At 38.7% G+C, this 15952-nt stretch overlaps 1 protein-coding gene across 12 annotated transcripts in view; it reads right to left on the bottom strand.

Annotated features, from left to right (window-relative positions):
* Positions 1–2395: 2395 nt before the first annotated feature.
* The window catches only part of ADGRL3 (adhesion G protein-coupled receptor L3), a 1214649-nt gene continuing 1201092 nt past the window's right edge, over positions 2396–15952 (bottom strand). For 9 of the 12 annotated variants that reach the window (XM_069740657.1, XM_069740660.1, XM_069740665.1 and 6 more), the window contains one exon: positions 2396–3422. In XM_069740657.1, coding sequence (XP_069596758.1) covers positions 2635–3422 — 788 coding nt within the window. In that variant the 3' untranslated portion in view covers positions 2396–2634. The remainder of the gene's footprint in view (positions 3423–15952) is intronic. The other 3 variants (XM_069740670.1, XM_069740671.1, XM_069740668.1) reach the window with 2 other exon arrangements.

Raw genomic sequence — 15952 nt, 5'->3', positions numbered from 1 at the left:
ATCAGGGCTGGCTCAGTGCAAAACATTTGTCCGAGTGCAATCTGATTTTTTATGGGATTGCACTTGTCCGATTTATACGCAATTGTGAGAGAACCCTAACTGTTGTTGTGGCAAAAGAGCTGCACTGAGCATAAAGCAGACTCCAGCTGATGGTTTCGCTGTCAGAGGTAACATCTTCCTGCTTTGATTGCGTTTGATTCTACTACTGCCGGGACAGTTGCTGCCAGCACTATCAGTAGTGTTAGAGCTGCTGCTTGCGGCAACCACATTCCAATGCCTAATATTAGTTTTATTTTTTCATGTTTGGGTTTAGCATACATTTTGGACAAAAGCATAATGTTTAATTTGTTTCTATACTTTGTTAACAAACTTTTACAATTTTTTGGTTTAAAATTGAATAGATTAATAAAGGTCTAAAAGGCCTTGAGAGCCGTTTAAAAGTGTCAGTGGACTTGATAAGTTCTCTTTCAATTCATATTACTAATGGGTCAGACTGGATGTACAAGATGATTCTTTAGGTGGTTTAGGGCCTGACAATATATTGAGGATCAATTAGCTAACAGAAGACAACTTGATTTAAAGCTGACTGACTACATAATCAGTGTTATAATTGGTGCTACATCCTACAAGCATACACATAAAGTAAAGAGAGTTTACGATACAATAAAAAAAAGATGTGCACTTTTTATATAGGATGAACCTTGTGAACAGTTATGGAATATTTGGAACTTTTAATATTAACTTGAACAAACCCTTTTTATTTTCTGGATTATACAAAACCAAATTGCCATTTAGCCTGTTACAATCATGCCAGATTATTGGAAGTTTATGGCTATGTTCATTATATTCATAAACTTCCAGTAAAAAAATATATATATAACATGAAAACAAAAATACAAAAAATAATTAAAAAAAAACAAATATTGGAAATTAGAAAACGATATTTTGTTAATGTAAGTACTTCAAAATCAACCGACTTGTTTTTATGAACAAAAAATATTAACATAACTGACAATTTTTGACTGAGACAAAGTTGTGAGACAATAAGAACAAAAAAATTTATATTTTTTTCACTACATTAACAGGGACACAACTTTCAGGAAAAAAGCATACATTAGAGGTGCGATGATAGTAAATGCACATCACATTAAATCTTTATATTTATGCCATTAGTTTTCTTTTCATTTAATTTGTTTGTATAGTTTGTTAATACAGCACATAACAAATATATCAAATTAGCATGTGATTTTAAAATTGGTTAATATTTTGAGGATTGTGTTTTTGTTCATTTTGAATCCATTTTCTTATTTTGACATAGCAACATTTTGTCACCTGTAATAATAAAAAATAATAAAAAAATAAAATAAATAATAATAATAAAAATTATGGTAAGCCTAAAATTTTGCAGCAATATTTCAGTTATGTCTTAGATTGGTATGTGGATGTGGTATAATCATTTTCATACCGGTACAATAAAATAGATGTTGATAGTTTGCATTGTTAAATGGAATGAAGAATTTGATAACTTATTGATGGAGATTTACTAATACTGGTCGCTGGTGTACAAGAGGAAAGGGGACAAAAATTTTTAAAAACTCAGCCCCTTTCAGATTATTTCTCTTGCTTAGCGCCGTACTGACATTATCATCATTCAACAGTCCCTGTCCCCAGTCGGGCTCACATTCTAGATTTCCTACATCAGAAACACCCAAAATGGCCACTTTGAGCACAACACTCCTTAGTTGGAGGACAAGTACTGGTGACCTTATCTCTTTTTTTTTAGTTTAATCACATTTTTCATTTCCTTTTTTGCTATCCTTGTATCAGTTGTAATGACCACTTCCATATGCAGATTATCACCATTAGTTCAAATGGGCTGAAAGTGACCTGGAAAAAGATACCCTCTCTCAAAGGGTGTTAGGACTGCCTCTATGGTAGGTAGGTCTACCACTACTATTTCTCTCCTGAGCAGCAAGCATTGGTTAAATACAATTCCTGATTAGTTCTAGACTTTTCAGACACTTTTCTAATCACTAAAGTGGTGTAGGTTATTAGTAAATGAGTCAAACTTCCATGGAAATTTGAAGTCCAACCAACTCTTTCTAATCAAATGGCATATTTTGAATGGTGTCTTGAATAAATGCCAGATCTCTCGTAGTATTTCGCCTAGAAATCTGGTATAATCTGTCCCAAACTGTTGCTCTAAATATATAATATTCTTGTATGACAATTTCAGTACCAAATTGTGACTAATGAATGTGAAAAATACATTTTTTTTTCTATAAATGTCAAGCCACCAATCAAAATTATTGTGTTATTAAGAAACAATATCCAATTATTCAGGTAACAGTATAATACATAAAAGCTACAAATATTGCCATTCATTGTCTCTCTCTTTCTTTCATTCTTTCTTATTTTTTTATTAACATAATTCTTTTTGGGACAATTACTTAAAAAAAAAAGAAAAAAAAGAAAAAGAAAACAGAGCATTACATTTGTATCCCGTACACAGGACTAAAAATGTCATTTTAAAAAATGTCTTACAGCATAAAGATTTAGGAGCACACACAATATTATTTCTTATAGTAAATCATAAAAGAGTTTGTTAAGATTACTACTTTTCTCTTTCACATCCTATAGACTTGTGACGAGGTGAGCTGGTTTTTCAGCAAAAGGTGTTCCATCTTTGCTCAGTGGAAATATGAATCCATCACTGCTTCCCCGTCCTAGCGGATAGTATGTATGAAGTTGATGTATTTTATGTTGGGTACCCAAGTTTGGCATGCTTTTATAGTATGATTCTTCCGCATCCTTAGTTTTGACTGGTGATGAATCCGCTTGAGTACTCGTTGTAACACTTGCCGTGAGAGCGGTGCCAGTTAGAGTTGGCATGCTTGTGTAGAGAAAATCTCTGGTAGGCGATTGCATTGCTTCAATGTGCTCATTTGTTAACAAAGGGTAAACACTTTCACTGTTTTCAGGTGGAATTTTTCCCCTAGTAAAGTGAAGAGGCTGATAACTATCAATAGCGAGGGCACGGGAGGGCAGCAATGGAGCATTAGATTCCTCATTTATCAGTTCTAAACCAAGAATTTCGTCATTAGTTAAGCATGTAGCATCATCCAGAACTGCTTCATCCTCTTTTAAATTGTTAATGTTATTTATCAACTTGTTTACTAAGTTCCTACTTTGTTCACATGAGCGTTCATGGTTATTCAGATAGGAAGGTATATAGTTAGAAGTGAGCTCCTTCAAAATCTTTTTTTCTAAGGCAGATTCTTTGTGGTTAAAGCCACGGTCGATTATTTTTACACAGTCCCTAAGATATTCTCGTGTTGCAATGTTATAGCTGTTCATATGGTTACCATTCAGTGGTAGAGTATCCATGACACTTGTATCTCTGGCATTGTTCAGGATTCCCTCTGGAAAATATTGGAAAAAAGAAAAACACTTATTGTTAAAATGTGGTAAAAATTATTTACAATAGTTTATTTAAGCACAATTTTGGGTCATGCTTGCCGACCATACATAAATTCCCAGGTAGTGATGAGCGAACGTGCTGGGATAAGGTGTTATCAGTGCAGGCTACGGTAATAACCGAGTGTCTTCCGTGTGTTCGAAAAATATGTTCGAGTCCATGCAGCTGCATGTCTCCTGGCGGTACGACAGCCACAACACATGCAGGGATTGTCTAACAAACGGCATGTGTTATGGCTGTCGAACTGCCGGGAGTCATGCAGCCACAAGGACTAGCATATATTTTTCGAGCATGGCGAAGTCACTCGGTTAGCACATGAACCATTCCCTGATGACACCTTATCCCAGCACATTCGCTGATCACTAATCCCAGGCAATACATTAGAATAGAAGACTTGCCGATTACAGTGATTATAATCATTTTATAGACCAAAGGTAAGGCTGCTGTTGTGTGCAGGTCTACATTACTGAATCAACTTAGAATTGAATTATGGAGAAACTTTATTATTTATTTTGGTTGGCAACTTGATTTAGACTACTAAATATTATTGCATTTATTCTATCACTTAATTCCTCTCATCATATATATCTGCAACAATGGGGCAAAATAAAAAGGAACATTTATCCTTTAATTATCTAGTTAATGTCAGTGTCTTCTTAATATTCAGCATGAACAAAGAATACAAAAGCTACAGTAAAAAAAAAAAAAAAAAAAAAGCAAAAATGTATTTACACAGCACGACTTGCGGTGTTAAACCACCGCTGATTGACTACATGTTTGGGGTCATTTCGAAGGCTGACTGCATCCAATGTCCACACAATGATCATTAATAGATCATTCTGCTTGCACAGACAATCAATGTTATTGGCAACACAAGTACTGTTTACACAGGATGATTTGCTGTCGTTCACAATGATTTTTAAACAAGCTTAAAAAAGCATTTCACCATATGAAGAAGCATTTTGCACATTTGTCAGGTGATTGGAATCCAGTTTACACTGCCCAATTATCGGGAAACTAGTGCTGGAAAAATAAGGCCGATTCCCAGTAACTATGCAGTGTAAATGCTCCTTTAGGGTGGTACCAGATCAACTTCAGTGTATGCATAGGAAAAATTAATAGTGCTGCAGAACTTGAAAACAATTAGCAGATTGTGTTTCCTAAATCAGCCTCTCCTGAAAGAGGCCGGCCGCTACTTTTTTTATTGAAGGCCTATCAATATCTGATCAGTTGGGGTGCAACAACCAGAATCCCTGCTGTTGCCGGCTTGCATACTTGGTAGGCAATCCCTGCATGTGTTGTGGCTGTTGAACAGCTGTGAGACATGCAGGGGAACTCACACATATTATTTGAGCACGCTGAAGTCACTCGGTTAGCACATGAGCATGCTCAGATAACTTCTTATCCCAGCATATTCTCTCATCACTAGTGTTGAGCGATACTGTCCGATACTTGAAAGTATCGGTATCGGATAGTATCGGCCGATACCCGAAAAATATCGGATATCGCCGATACCGATACCAATACAAGTCAATGGGACATCAAGTATCGGAAGGTATTCTCATGGTTCCCAGGGTCTGAAGGAGAGGAAACTCTCCTTCAGGCCCTGGGATCCATAGGGATGTGTAAAATAAAGAATTAAAATAAAAAATATTGATATGCTCACCTCTCCGGCGGCCCCTGGACTTCACGCTGGTAACCGGCCGGCTTCTTTGTTTAAAATGAGCGCCTTCAGGACCTGCGAATGACGTCACGGCTTCTGATTGGTCGCGTGCCGCCCATGTGACCGGCACGCGACCAATCAGAAGCCGCGACGTCATTCGCAGGTCCTTAATTCCTAGAATTAGGAGTTTTGTGAATGAGAATGACGTCGCGGCTTCTGATTGGTCGCGTGCCGGTCACATGGGCGGCACACGACCAATCAGAAGCCGCGACGTCATTCGCAGGTCCTGAAGGCGCTCATTTTAAACAAAGATGCCGGCCGGTTACCAGCGTGATGTCCAGGGGCCGCCGGAGAGGTTAGCATATCAATATTTTTTATTTTAATTCTTTATTTTACACATCCCTATTGATCCGATACCGATACCCGATACCACAAAAGTATCGGATCTCGGTATCGGAATTCCGATACCGCAAGTATCGGCCGATACCCGATACTTGCGGTATCGGAATGCTCAACACTACTCATCACTAATTATAACGTTTTGGTCCTAATCCAGACCTTTGTCAGAACGGATTGCTGCAGAATAAGGGATCATGTGCATCATGACAGCGAAGTGGGAATGTGTCCTGGGTCGCCAGGGTGTAGTGAAATGTTTTTGAAAAAAGTTAGATGTTAATGTAAAAATTATTTGGAAGCACCTAAAGAGTTGATAGGCTTTTTGAATGTAGTTTAGAGCACCTTGAGGGGTGCAGTTTTTAGAATGGTGTAACTTTTGGGTATCTGCTATCATATAGATCCCTAAGAGTGGCTTCAAATGTGATTTGGTCCCCAAAAAAAACAGTTTTGTAAATTTTGCTGGAAAAATTGAAAAATCACTGGTCAACTTTTAACCTTTACAACTTCCTAAAAAAAAAAAAAAAATTTGGTTCCAATATTGTGCTGATGTAAAGTATAAATGTAACATAGTAACATACATAGTAACATAGTTAGTAAGGCCGAAAAAAGACATTTGTCCATCCAGTTCAGCCTATATTCCATCATAATAAATCCCCAGATCTACGTCCTTCTACAGAACCTAATTGTATGATACAATATTGTTCTGCTCCAGGAAGACATCCAGGCCTCTCTTGAACCCCTCGACTGAGTTCGCCATCACCACCTCCTCAGGCAAGCAATTCCAGATTCTCACTGCCCTAACAGTAAAGAATCCTCTTCTATGTTGGTGGAAAAACCTTCTCTCCTCCAGACGCAAAGTGTCCGATACTTGATGTCCCATTGACTTGTATTGGTATCGGTATCGGCGATATCCGATATTTTTCGGGTATCGGCCGATACTATCCGATACCGATACTTTCAAGTATCGGACAGTATCGCTCAACACTAGTGATGAGAGAATATGCTGGGATAAGAAGTTATCTGAGCATGCAAATGTGAAAAATGTTATTTATTAACTATTTTGTGTCACATATCTCTGTGATTTAAGGGCATGAAAATTCAAAGTTGGAAAATTGTGAATTTTTTGCCAAATTTCCATTTTTTCACAAATAAACGTAAGTCATAACAAAGAAATTTTACCACTATCATGAAGTATAATATGTCCCGAAAAGCCATTCTCAGAATCAGCAGGATCCGTTGAAGTGTTCCAGAGTTATTACCTCATAAAGTGACAGTGGTCAGAATTGTAAAAAATGGCCCTGTCATTAATATGCAAACCATCCTCGGGGGTAAAATGATTAATTATGTTCCTCTTTTATATGCTTTTCATTTACTCTGAACTGAAGGAAAATCACAAAAACGTAATGTGATGTGGCATGCAGAAGGCACATTTCATTGAAGTAGATGATCCACATATCAAATATTTTGTGGTAATCAGCTTTGAAATAATGAGTGCATGCAACCTAGACTCAAAGTGCTATAGACTTACACTCAGTCCCTGTGCTCAGTCTATTATTGGTGAGCTCTTTAAATAGCCATGTACACAAATTAGTTACTGCCTATGCCCCAAACAAATCCCAAAACATCATTGCTTGCAAATTACTTAAAGAAAACTAAATAAATGACTATAGTATTAAGCCCCCCATATATGTTAAACTAATGTCAGCCATACCTGACAATATTGACTGATTCTGCCAACAGTCTAATGTGTATGTAGACCACGGACAATTGATTGTCAGGAAAGTTAAGGATCCAGCATGTCCGATTTCAGACTACTATCATTTTTGTTTTCCTGGACATAAGCTGCTAAACAAGCCCTCCTAATTATGGGATAGCTAACTGAAATGACTGCTGGCTGAATGATTGGTGAAATCATAGTTCAGCTGTACAGCTGTCAGTCATCTATTGTGTTTGGCAGCAATACTCATACTGTATGTGGAGAATTATATGCCCCAAGGTGTCAAAGGATATCTTGCTCCTCTTTAATTATGACAGACAGACTGGAACTTAGGTGTCTTACAAAACCATAATTTGCATGTTATTTGGAAATAAAATCCTGCTTCTGAGAACTGTTTATTCCATTTTGTGAGACATTTATCATGCTCCAGAATTAATTATTTTCTGTTAGAAACTTGCCTTATTACTCCATGCAGATATTTCCAACTAAGAGTTCATTTCATTGCTAGACCACAAACCTATCAAAATTGAACTTGTAAATTACAAGTTCCCATGATGACCAATACAGACAGTATTGGAGATTATCCTATAAGGATTCCATTAAATATGATGAAACTGAAGAACATACCAACATAACATTGGATCAGTTCCAGGCAAATTAACATGAAGTCTAAGTTCAAGTATCTTGATGGTCATTCCCATAAACAAATCCATAATCCTATAGGAAAACTTGATGCCTTTGCATATCCTCTATGATGGTTCATTTACCCATCAACATTCATCAGAAAAAATTCAGTGTTTTTTGGTTATTGGGGTGTTGGGAGCAGTTACAACACCTATTATGAAGTCATCTAAACCTAATAAAGCTGGACAGAATAGGTTAACATTTTTGTTTATTTTGTCTACAGTCTAACGCTTTCTACTGGCGTTCTTCGGGTTCTCTACTGGGTTGGAGACCATAATTATTTCTCTTGTCAAGTGAATGAAACCTCTAATAAAACCTGAAAACTTCAGACTCATCTTCCTACTAAATTGCAATTTAAAGATATATACTAAGCTATTAGTGACCCAATCACAATTTATAAGTAATTTATAAGTCGTTCACTTAATGATTTCATTAGGTCAGGTTGGATTTGTCACAGGGTCACAATGAATGGAAAAACGTAAATGCTTGATTTGACTTTCCCCGAGATTCTGAGAAAACCTTTGATAGGGTACTCTGGAGTTGCATTGAAGAGATTCTCTGTAAATTTTGTTTGTCTGGCCCCATCAAAAGTGTTGTGATGGATCTTTATACTTTGCCTTTAAGACACACAATTTTTCAATTAGTAATGATACTTGACAGTGGTACCATCTGTCATTTGTAACATTTTATTGCTTTTGGAACCTCTGGCAGAAATCTAAACTAATGCCACTATTTCAGTAATAGCAGTAAAGCATGCCATGTCAAACTTTTTCATGTAAGGTACAGATTTGGAGAAATCTTCTCCAGCCATTTTGTTATCCCCTCACTGCATGCCTGAAAACCAATCCAGCAAAATGTGTACCCCAAAGGAAAATAGTTAATCTTCCTATCTGAGCCCAGAAATGTGCCTAAATAACAGATTATGTCCAGATACTGTTCATGGCATCCTTACCTGGGAAAATCCACTTAATAAGTAAATGGATATGTGCCCTCATTGGTCCAAGCTGGGTTGATATTTGCTTTGCTGAGTATAGTTTCACTTATGGGTTTTTTATTTGGCGTCAAAGCCTAAAATGTGCATAGTGCTCTTTTCTCCAGGTCCCTGTTGTATATCCAACCAAAAGATTAGGGATGTAGGATGTTTCTATAACATAATTGGTATAGTCAAGAGCAAAAAATATGGACTCCATACCAATCTATCATCTTCCCCGAAAACAAACAGTTTTTACAATACTTATTGTTCAATACATCCTAGCACGCTGAATTTAAACTTATTGGCCAAATACTGACAGATGGCTACCCATCCTGACAGATGGCTACCCATTCTTGCCTATTCAGTACTTTGCGTTTATCACAATATCTATATTTTTGTTAGTCCACCTGCTTTTGAGGATTGATTATAGCTTTTCAGATTGATAATTCCACGGGGATACTGTGACAGTGAGGGACCAGAGGATCCTGGCATCTGGTAACCCGAACTCCTGCACTGGTTAGAACTGCTTCACCATCCTACTAAACAGTACAGTCTTTCTTTGTTCTGGCATTGCTAGGGTTAATCATTTCAAGGATTGACTATGGCTTCCTCTTAGATTGAGGGACAGGGAAGAAGCCCCGGGAAATCCTGCAACAGTACCAAGAAATTAATACGGGCCTTAGGCATATTGTTAAACAGAACCTTTCAGCAGCTTTTGGTCTACGATGCTGGTGGCATCATGTTTTTAGAAAAGCTGCTTTTGTTTTGGTTTTTTTATCCGTAAATATTTAAACTTTTCACACCTTGAAAGTTAATCAGTATTTACAGCAGAGTAATTACAGCTCCAAACATGCCCAATAATCAGTGATTGACTTCCTCCCAGCATGAATTGAAACACGACACAAAGAGGAGAATCGACTCTGCGCTATCAGGTAATTAAAATGGGGAACTCCTGTGTGAACTCCTGTGTGTCTAACATCCAAAGCCCAAAGTGTATGGAGATGCTCAGCTATCCAGTCTCACATGGAGGAAAGACAGTATAGTGTATCTAATGAAAAAGAACTCACGAATTTCAATAAAAATGTTTTCTTTATTTCCAATCTTCCTTATCCCCGTACTAGTACAGCAGAGGTCACATTTCTTCCTTTGGTGCGGGCTCCGGCGGTGAGCCAGCATCAAAGCCAGGACATATCAGCTGTTTTGAACAGCTGACATGTGCCCACAATAGCGGCGGGTGGAATCGCGATCCAAAATGGTATCATTAATGGTATCATTAAAAACGTCAACTCGGCATGCAAAAAATAAGCCCTCACCCGACCCCAGATCACGAAAAATGGAGTGGAGACGCTACCTGTATCGGAAAATGGTGCAATTTCTTTTCTTTCTTTTTTTTAGCAAAGTTTGGAATTTTTTTTTACCACTTAGATAAAACATAACCTAGACATGTTTGGTGTCTATGAACTCGTAATGACCTAGAGGATCACAATGGCAGGTCAGTTTTAGCATTTAGTGAACCTAGCAAAAAAGCAAGTGTGGGATTGCAGTTTTTTTTGCAATTTCGCCGCACTTGGAATTTTTTTCCCGTTTTCTAGTACAAGACGTGCTAAAACCAATGATGTTGTTCAAATGCACAACTTGTCCCGCAAAAACAAGCCCTCACATGGCCATATTGACGGAAAAACAAAAAAAGTTATGGCTCTGGGAAGAAAGGGAGCGAAAAATAGAAACGCAAAAATGAAAAAGGGCAAGGTCTTGAAGGGGTTAAAACCATCTCTGTGGCAGAGTTAGCATAGAGAAGGGGGAGGGCGTCAGGTGCAGCAGAGGAGACGAGGTACGTTTTGCGCTGGAGTGCACTTCAACGGCTGGCCCATTTGAACTGCACTCTATTGCACTTGATGTCCTCCCCCTCTCTCTGCTCCCTCTGCCACAGAGCTGGTTTTAACCCATTATCTACCAATGTCCTTTTTTTGGGACGCCTAATCTTTAGCTTCTAGCAACTAAGATTTTATAATTTTTATAATTAGGTCCAATTTTTTGTGTTGTGTTTGTAAAATGAATGTTTACAAAATAGGAAATCATGTCATTGTAATTTTTAATTGACTATTGGGACGCCCTTTTCTGAAAAATCCGTACTTGAAAAAATATTGCAAATTATGTTTCTGATTCATTAAGACCCAAATCACTAAAAATTTGTCTTTAAAAAAAAAAAAAATGAAAATTGCTAATTTGGCAAGTAATGGGTTAAGGAAAATTTGAAATAAAGATAAACTTTTTATGAACATTGGTATATACTGGTACATCTCACAAAATTAGAATATCATCCAAAACTTAAATTATTTCAGTTCTTCAATACAAAAAGTGAAACTCATATGTTAGATAGATTCATTACAAAACAGAGTGATGTTTTTCAAGTGTTTATTTCTGCTAATATTGATGATTATGACTTACAGCCAATGAAACTCCAAAAGTCATTATCTCAGTAAATTAGAATACTTTATAACACCAGCTTGAAAAAAAATGATTTAAACATCTGAAATGTTCGTCTACTGAAATGTATGTTCAGTAAATGTACACAATACTTGGTCGGGGCTCCTTTTGCATCAATTACTGAATCAATACAGAGTGGTCTGGAAGCGATCAGTCTGTGGCACTACTGAGGTGTTATGGAAGCCCAGGTTGCTTTGATAGCAGCCTTCAGCTCATATTCATTGTTGGGTCTGATGTCTCTCATCTTCCTCTTGACAATACCTCAGATTCTCTACGGGGTTAAGGTCAGGCGAGTTTGCTGGCCAATCAAGCACAATGATACTGTTGTTTTTAAACCAGGTATTGGTACTTTTAGCAGTGTGGACAGGTGCCAAGTCCTACTGGAGAATGAAATTTCCATCTCCAAAGACTTGTCGGCAGAGGGAAGCATGAAGTGCTCTAAAATTTCCTGGTAGATGGCTGCTCTGACTTTGGTCTTGATAAAGCACAGTGGACCTATACCAGCAGATGACATGGCTCTCCAATCCATCACTGATTGTGGAAACTTCACACTAGACCTCAAGCAGCTTGGATTGTGGCCTCTCCACTCTTCCTCCAGACTCTAGAACCTTGATTTACAACGTCTAGTGTGAAGTATCCAAAATCAATGATGGTTTCCGCACTGGCAGAATTTGAGATTTGTTTACATCTGTAGGGTCTTTTTTCCAGATTTCCTCTCAGGCTTCCAATTTTAATTAAATGTTGGAGTCTTCAAGTTTCAACTTTTTGCAATGGGAGGTGATAAGGATGAAGAATTCAAAAGAGAATTGTTGAAGCGCAAATTATAGTGTAGTTTGCTGGGGATTATCAAGTGGTACTTAAGAAAGTCTGGAGCACAATCAGACAAAAGAGCAAGGAGCAATCTTTACAGAAGTTATCATCAGTGGGAGTGCAGATTGAAGGTTAATGATATGATTAATCCTGCAGAACAAATTGTGCATGTGAGTAAAAGGAAACAGTATTTAGAATGGGATATTCATTCCCATCTAGGTATCCACAGAGTTAATATCCAGTGAATTTCAATCATTTACAACTGCACTTCTTTACAAAATATTAAATCTGCTGTTTGCAGTTGTGAGATAACCACTGACCCTTGATTTGAAACTAAACATAGCATGTAATTATGTAAGAATAGAGGTCACCTCTCCATTTTTTTAAAAAAGTTACTTCATTAACATTCCCCCATCCTATATATGTGCCCACACAGAAATACTGCTTCTAGTGAAGCCTATTTGTGTTCTCACACAGTACAGTATGACTTTCATGACCACCCACAGTGTCTTCAACACACATAATGCTTCCACTTTTCATTCCCACCACACAGAGTATAAGGTCCCCGCAGTGCATCTCCCCACATACAATATGATAACCCCCCATAGTACATTTTACTAGTGATGAGCGAATATACTCGTTACTCGAGATTTCTCGAGCACGCTCGGGTGTCCTCCCAGTATTTTTTAGTGCTCGGAGATTTAGTTTTCATCGCCGCAGCTGAATGATTTACATCTGTTAGCCAGCATAAGTACATGTGGGGATTCTCTAGCAACCAGGCAACCCCCACATGTACTTATGCTGGCTAACATGTAAATCATTCAGCTGCGGCGATGAAAACTAAATCTCCGAGCACTAAAAAATACTGGGAGGACACCCGAGCGTGCTCGGGAAATCTCGAGTAACGAGTATATTCGCTCATCACTACATTTTACTCAACTCACTATGATCCTCTGCAGCTAGCCAACACAGTATTATTCTCCCCACAGTAAATTTCCCTGAACACAGCATGATGCCCCCCTGCAGTACATCTAACCCACATGATATGATGTTTCCACAATACATTCCCCGACACACAGTATAATACCAAGCACAGAAAATGCACTACAATGCCCCCGTAGTCTCACAACACAGTATGATTCCGCCAAACGCCATCCAACTTATACAGTATAATGTCCCCCACACTTCCTGCACTCAGTATAATGGCCCCTTCATTTGCGCTCACACAATATGATGCCAGCACAAGAGCCTTATAATTGCCCTGTTTGCTGCTATTGTGTTAATGAACTGGTTTCTGCTGTCAGTCTAGGTAGTGCCTGAAATAACCTGCTAAAATCTTCGGAAGATCTGTTGGCTCATTGTCCACCATTAGGCTGTGTGCACACGTTGCGGATTAGCCTTAGGAATTTCTGGTGCGGATTTTGCCTCTCCTGGCAGAAAATGCAGCTGCAAATTTGTCGCGTTTTTTGTGCGGTTCCGCAGCGTTTTTTGTGCGGTTTTGCTGTGTTATTTTTTTCGCGGATTTACTGCGTTTTTTTGCCCCTGCTGATTTCTATAATGGAATGGGTACAAAAACGCTGCAGATCCGCAAAAAAGAAGTGACGTGCTACTTCTTTTAATCCGCAGCGTTTCCACACCAGATTTTCCGCAATGTGTGAGCAGCTTTTTTTTTCTCGTTGATTTACATTGTACTGTAAATCAATTGCGGATCTGCAGCGTTTCTGTACCGCAAAAAATGCTGCTGATCCGCAGAGAATCCGCAACGTGTGCACATACCCTTATATCTAACTGTATTATTGTTCTGAGGACACAGAAACATTTGAAGTTGGGACACACTCCGAACCTCCTGGGACACCTCTTCTAATGTATGTGTAATGTCTGTCAGAGGCCAAAGGCTCAAAAAGGCTTACCCAGTGTAATAGGCCAGATTATACCCGAGGTTAAAGTGGCCTAGGCTAGTTTATGCCCCTCTGGGCATATTGTCCAGCCATGTAGTATATTGGCCAGCCACGTAGTATATTGCCCAGAATGAGGGCCATGTGCGCATTACGTCACCAATCACACTCACAGCTTAGTGAAAGCAGTGATCTGATTCTATGTAGTAAATGGCGCTGTCAATCAACTTTATTTACAAAAACAGGCATCGTACTACGGTACAAAGAAAGATCCTGACATATAGTAGCTATACGGACATGGCCCTATTGATATTGCATATGGCCTATATTACCCCATACTTGCAATCTAAGATGTCTCCTTCAACTCTCTATTTTTGCTCCAAATGTAAAACACGAAATACAGATATATATCATCATCTTTGGAGCAGGATTTCCGTTACGGAAGTTGCCGACAGAAGGACAGAAAGACGGAAGTAGCCCTTAGGCAATTATATATATAGATAGACTTAGCACAAGCCTCTCCGTCTAGTAGATTCCAGGGGAACCTGGATTTATATGGCACTGTTAGTTTCAGCGATAGTTTTTGACTATTGACTATTATCAAAGGACACAAGGCAGCAAATTATTATTTTTACAGACCACAGTGTATAAAATTATAATTTTTAGCATCCATTTTTTAGTCTTCCATGTGTACTGTAATATTCAGAGACACAGTATTTGGCAGTATTGTTTTCAGATGGCACACTATGTAGCATAATAAGATTCAGGGAGACACACTGCCACTATTATATTCAGGATACGCAATATTTGATGCTGTTATATTTAGGAGTACAGCATACCTCCAAACTTTCGAGGAAGGGAAAAAGGGACAAAGTTAGCAGCGCGCGCAGCACGCCGTGTCAAATTTTAGACCACACCTCTGACCACACCCATTTCATAACTAGTCACGCCCCAACCACACCCATTTAGCACTTCTGATCACAATGTTTCGTAAACGATAATTATAAACAAAAAAAAATATGGCCACACAGTGCTCCATACAGTATAATGGACCCACATGATGCTGCAAACTGTATAATGGGCCCACATGAAGCTGCATACTGTATAATGGCCCCGCATGATGCTCCATACTGTATAATGGCCACACATGATGCTCCATACTGTATAATGGCCCCAAATGATGCTGCGTACAGTGTACTGGCCCCATGTGATGCTCCATACAGTAAAATGGGCCCACATGATGCTGCATACTGTATAATTGCCACACATGATGCTCCATACTGTAAAATGGCCCCAAATGATGCTGCGTACAGTGTACTGGCCTCTTGTGATGCTCCATACTGTATAATTGCCACACATGATGCTCCATACTGTATAATGGCCCCAAATGATGCTGCGTACAGTGTACTGGCCCCTCGTGATACTCCATACAGTATAATGGGCCCACATGATGCTGCATACTGTATAATGGCCACACATGATGCTCTATACTGTATAATGGCCCCAAATGATGCTGCGTACAGCGTACTGGCCCCACATGATGCTCCATACTGTATAATGGCCACACATGATGCTCCATACTGTAAAATGGCCCCAAATGATGCTGGATACAGTGTACTGGCCCCACGTGATACTCCATACAGTATAATGGGCCCACATGATGCTGCATACTGTATAATGGCCACACATGATGCTCCATACTGTATAATGGCCCCAAATGATGCTGCGTACAGTGTACTGGCCCCACGTGATGCTCCATACTGTATAACGGCCACACATGATGCTCCATACTGTAAAATGGCCCCAAATGATGCTGGATACAGTGTACTGGCCCCACGTGATACTCCAT

The sequence above is a fragment of the Ranitomeya imitator genome, chromosome 1 (assembly GCF_032444005.1).
Source record: "Ranitomeya imitator isolate aRanImi1 chromosome 1, aRanImi1.pri, whole genome shotgun sequence".
In the NCBI taxonomy this organism is placed as follows: Eukaryota; Metazoa; Chordata; class Amphibia; order Anura; family Dendrobatidae; genus Ranitomeya; species Ranitomeya imitator.
This window is presented reverse-complemented; position numbering and strand designations above follow the sequence as displayed.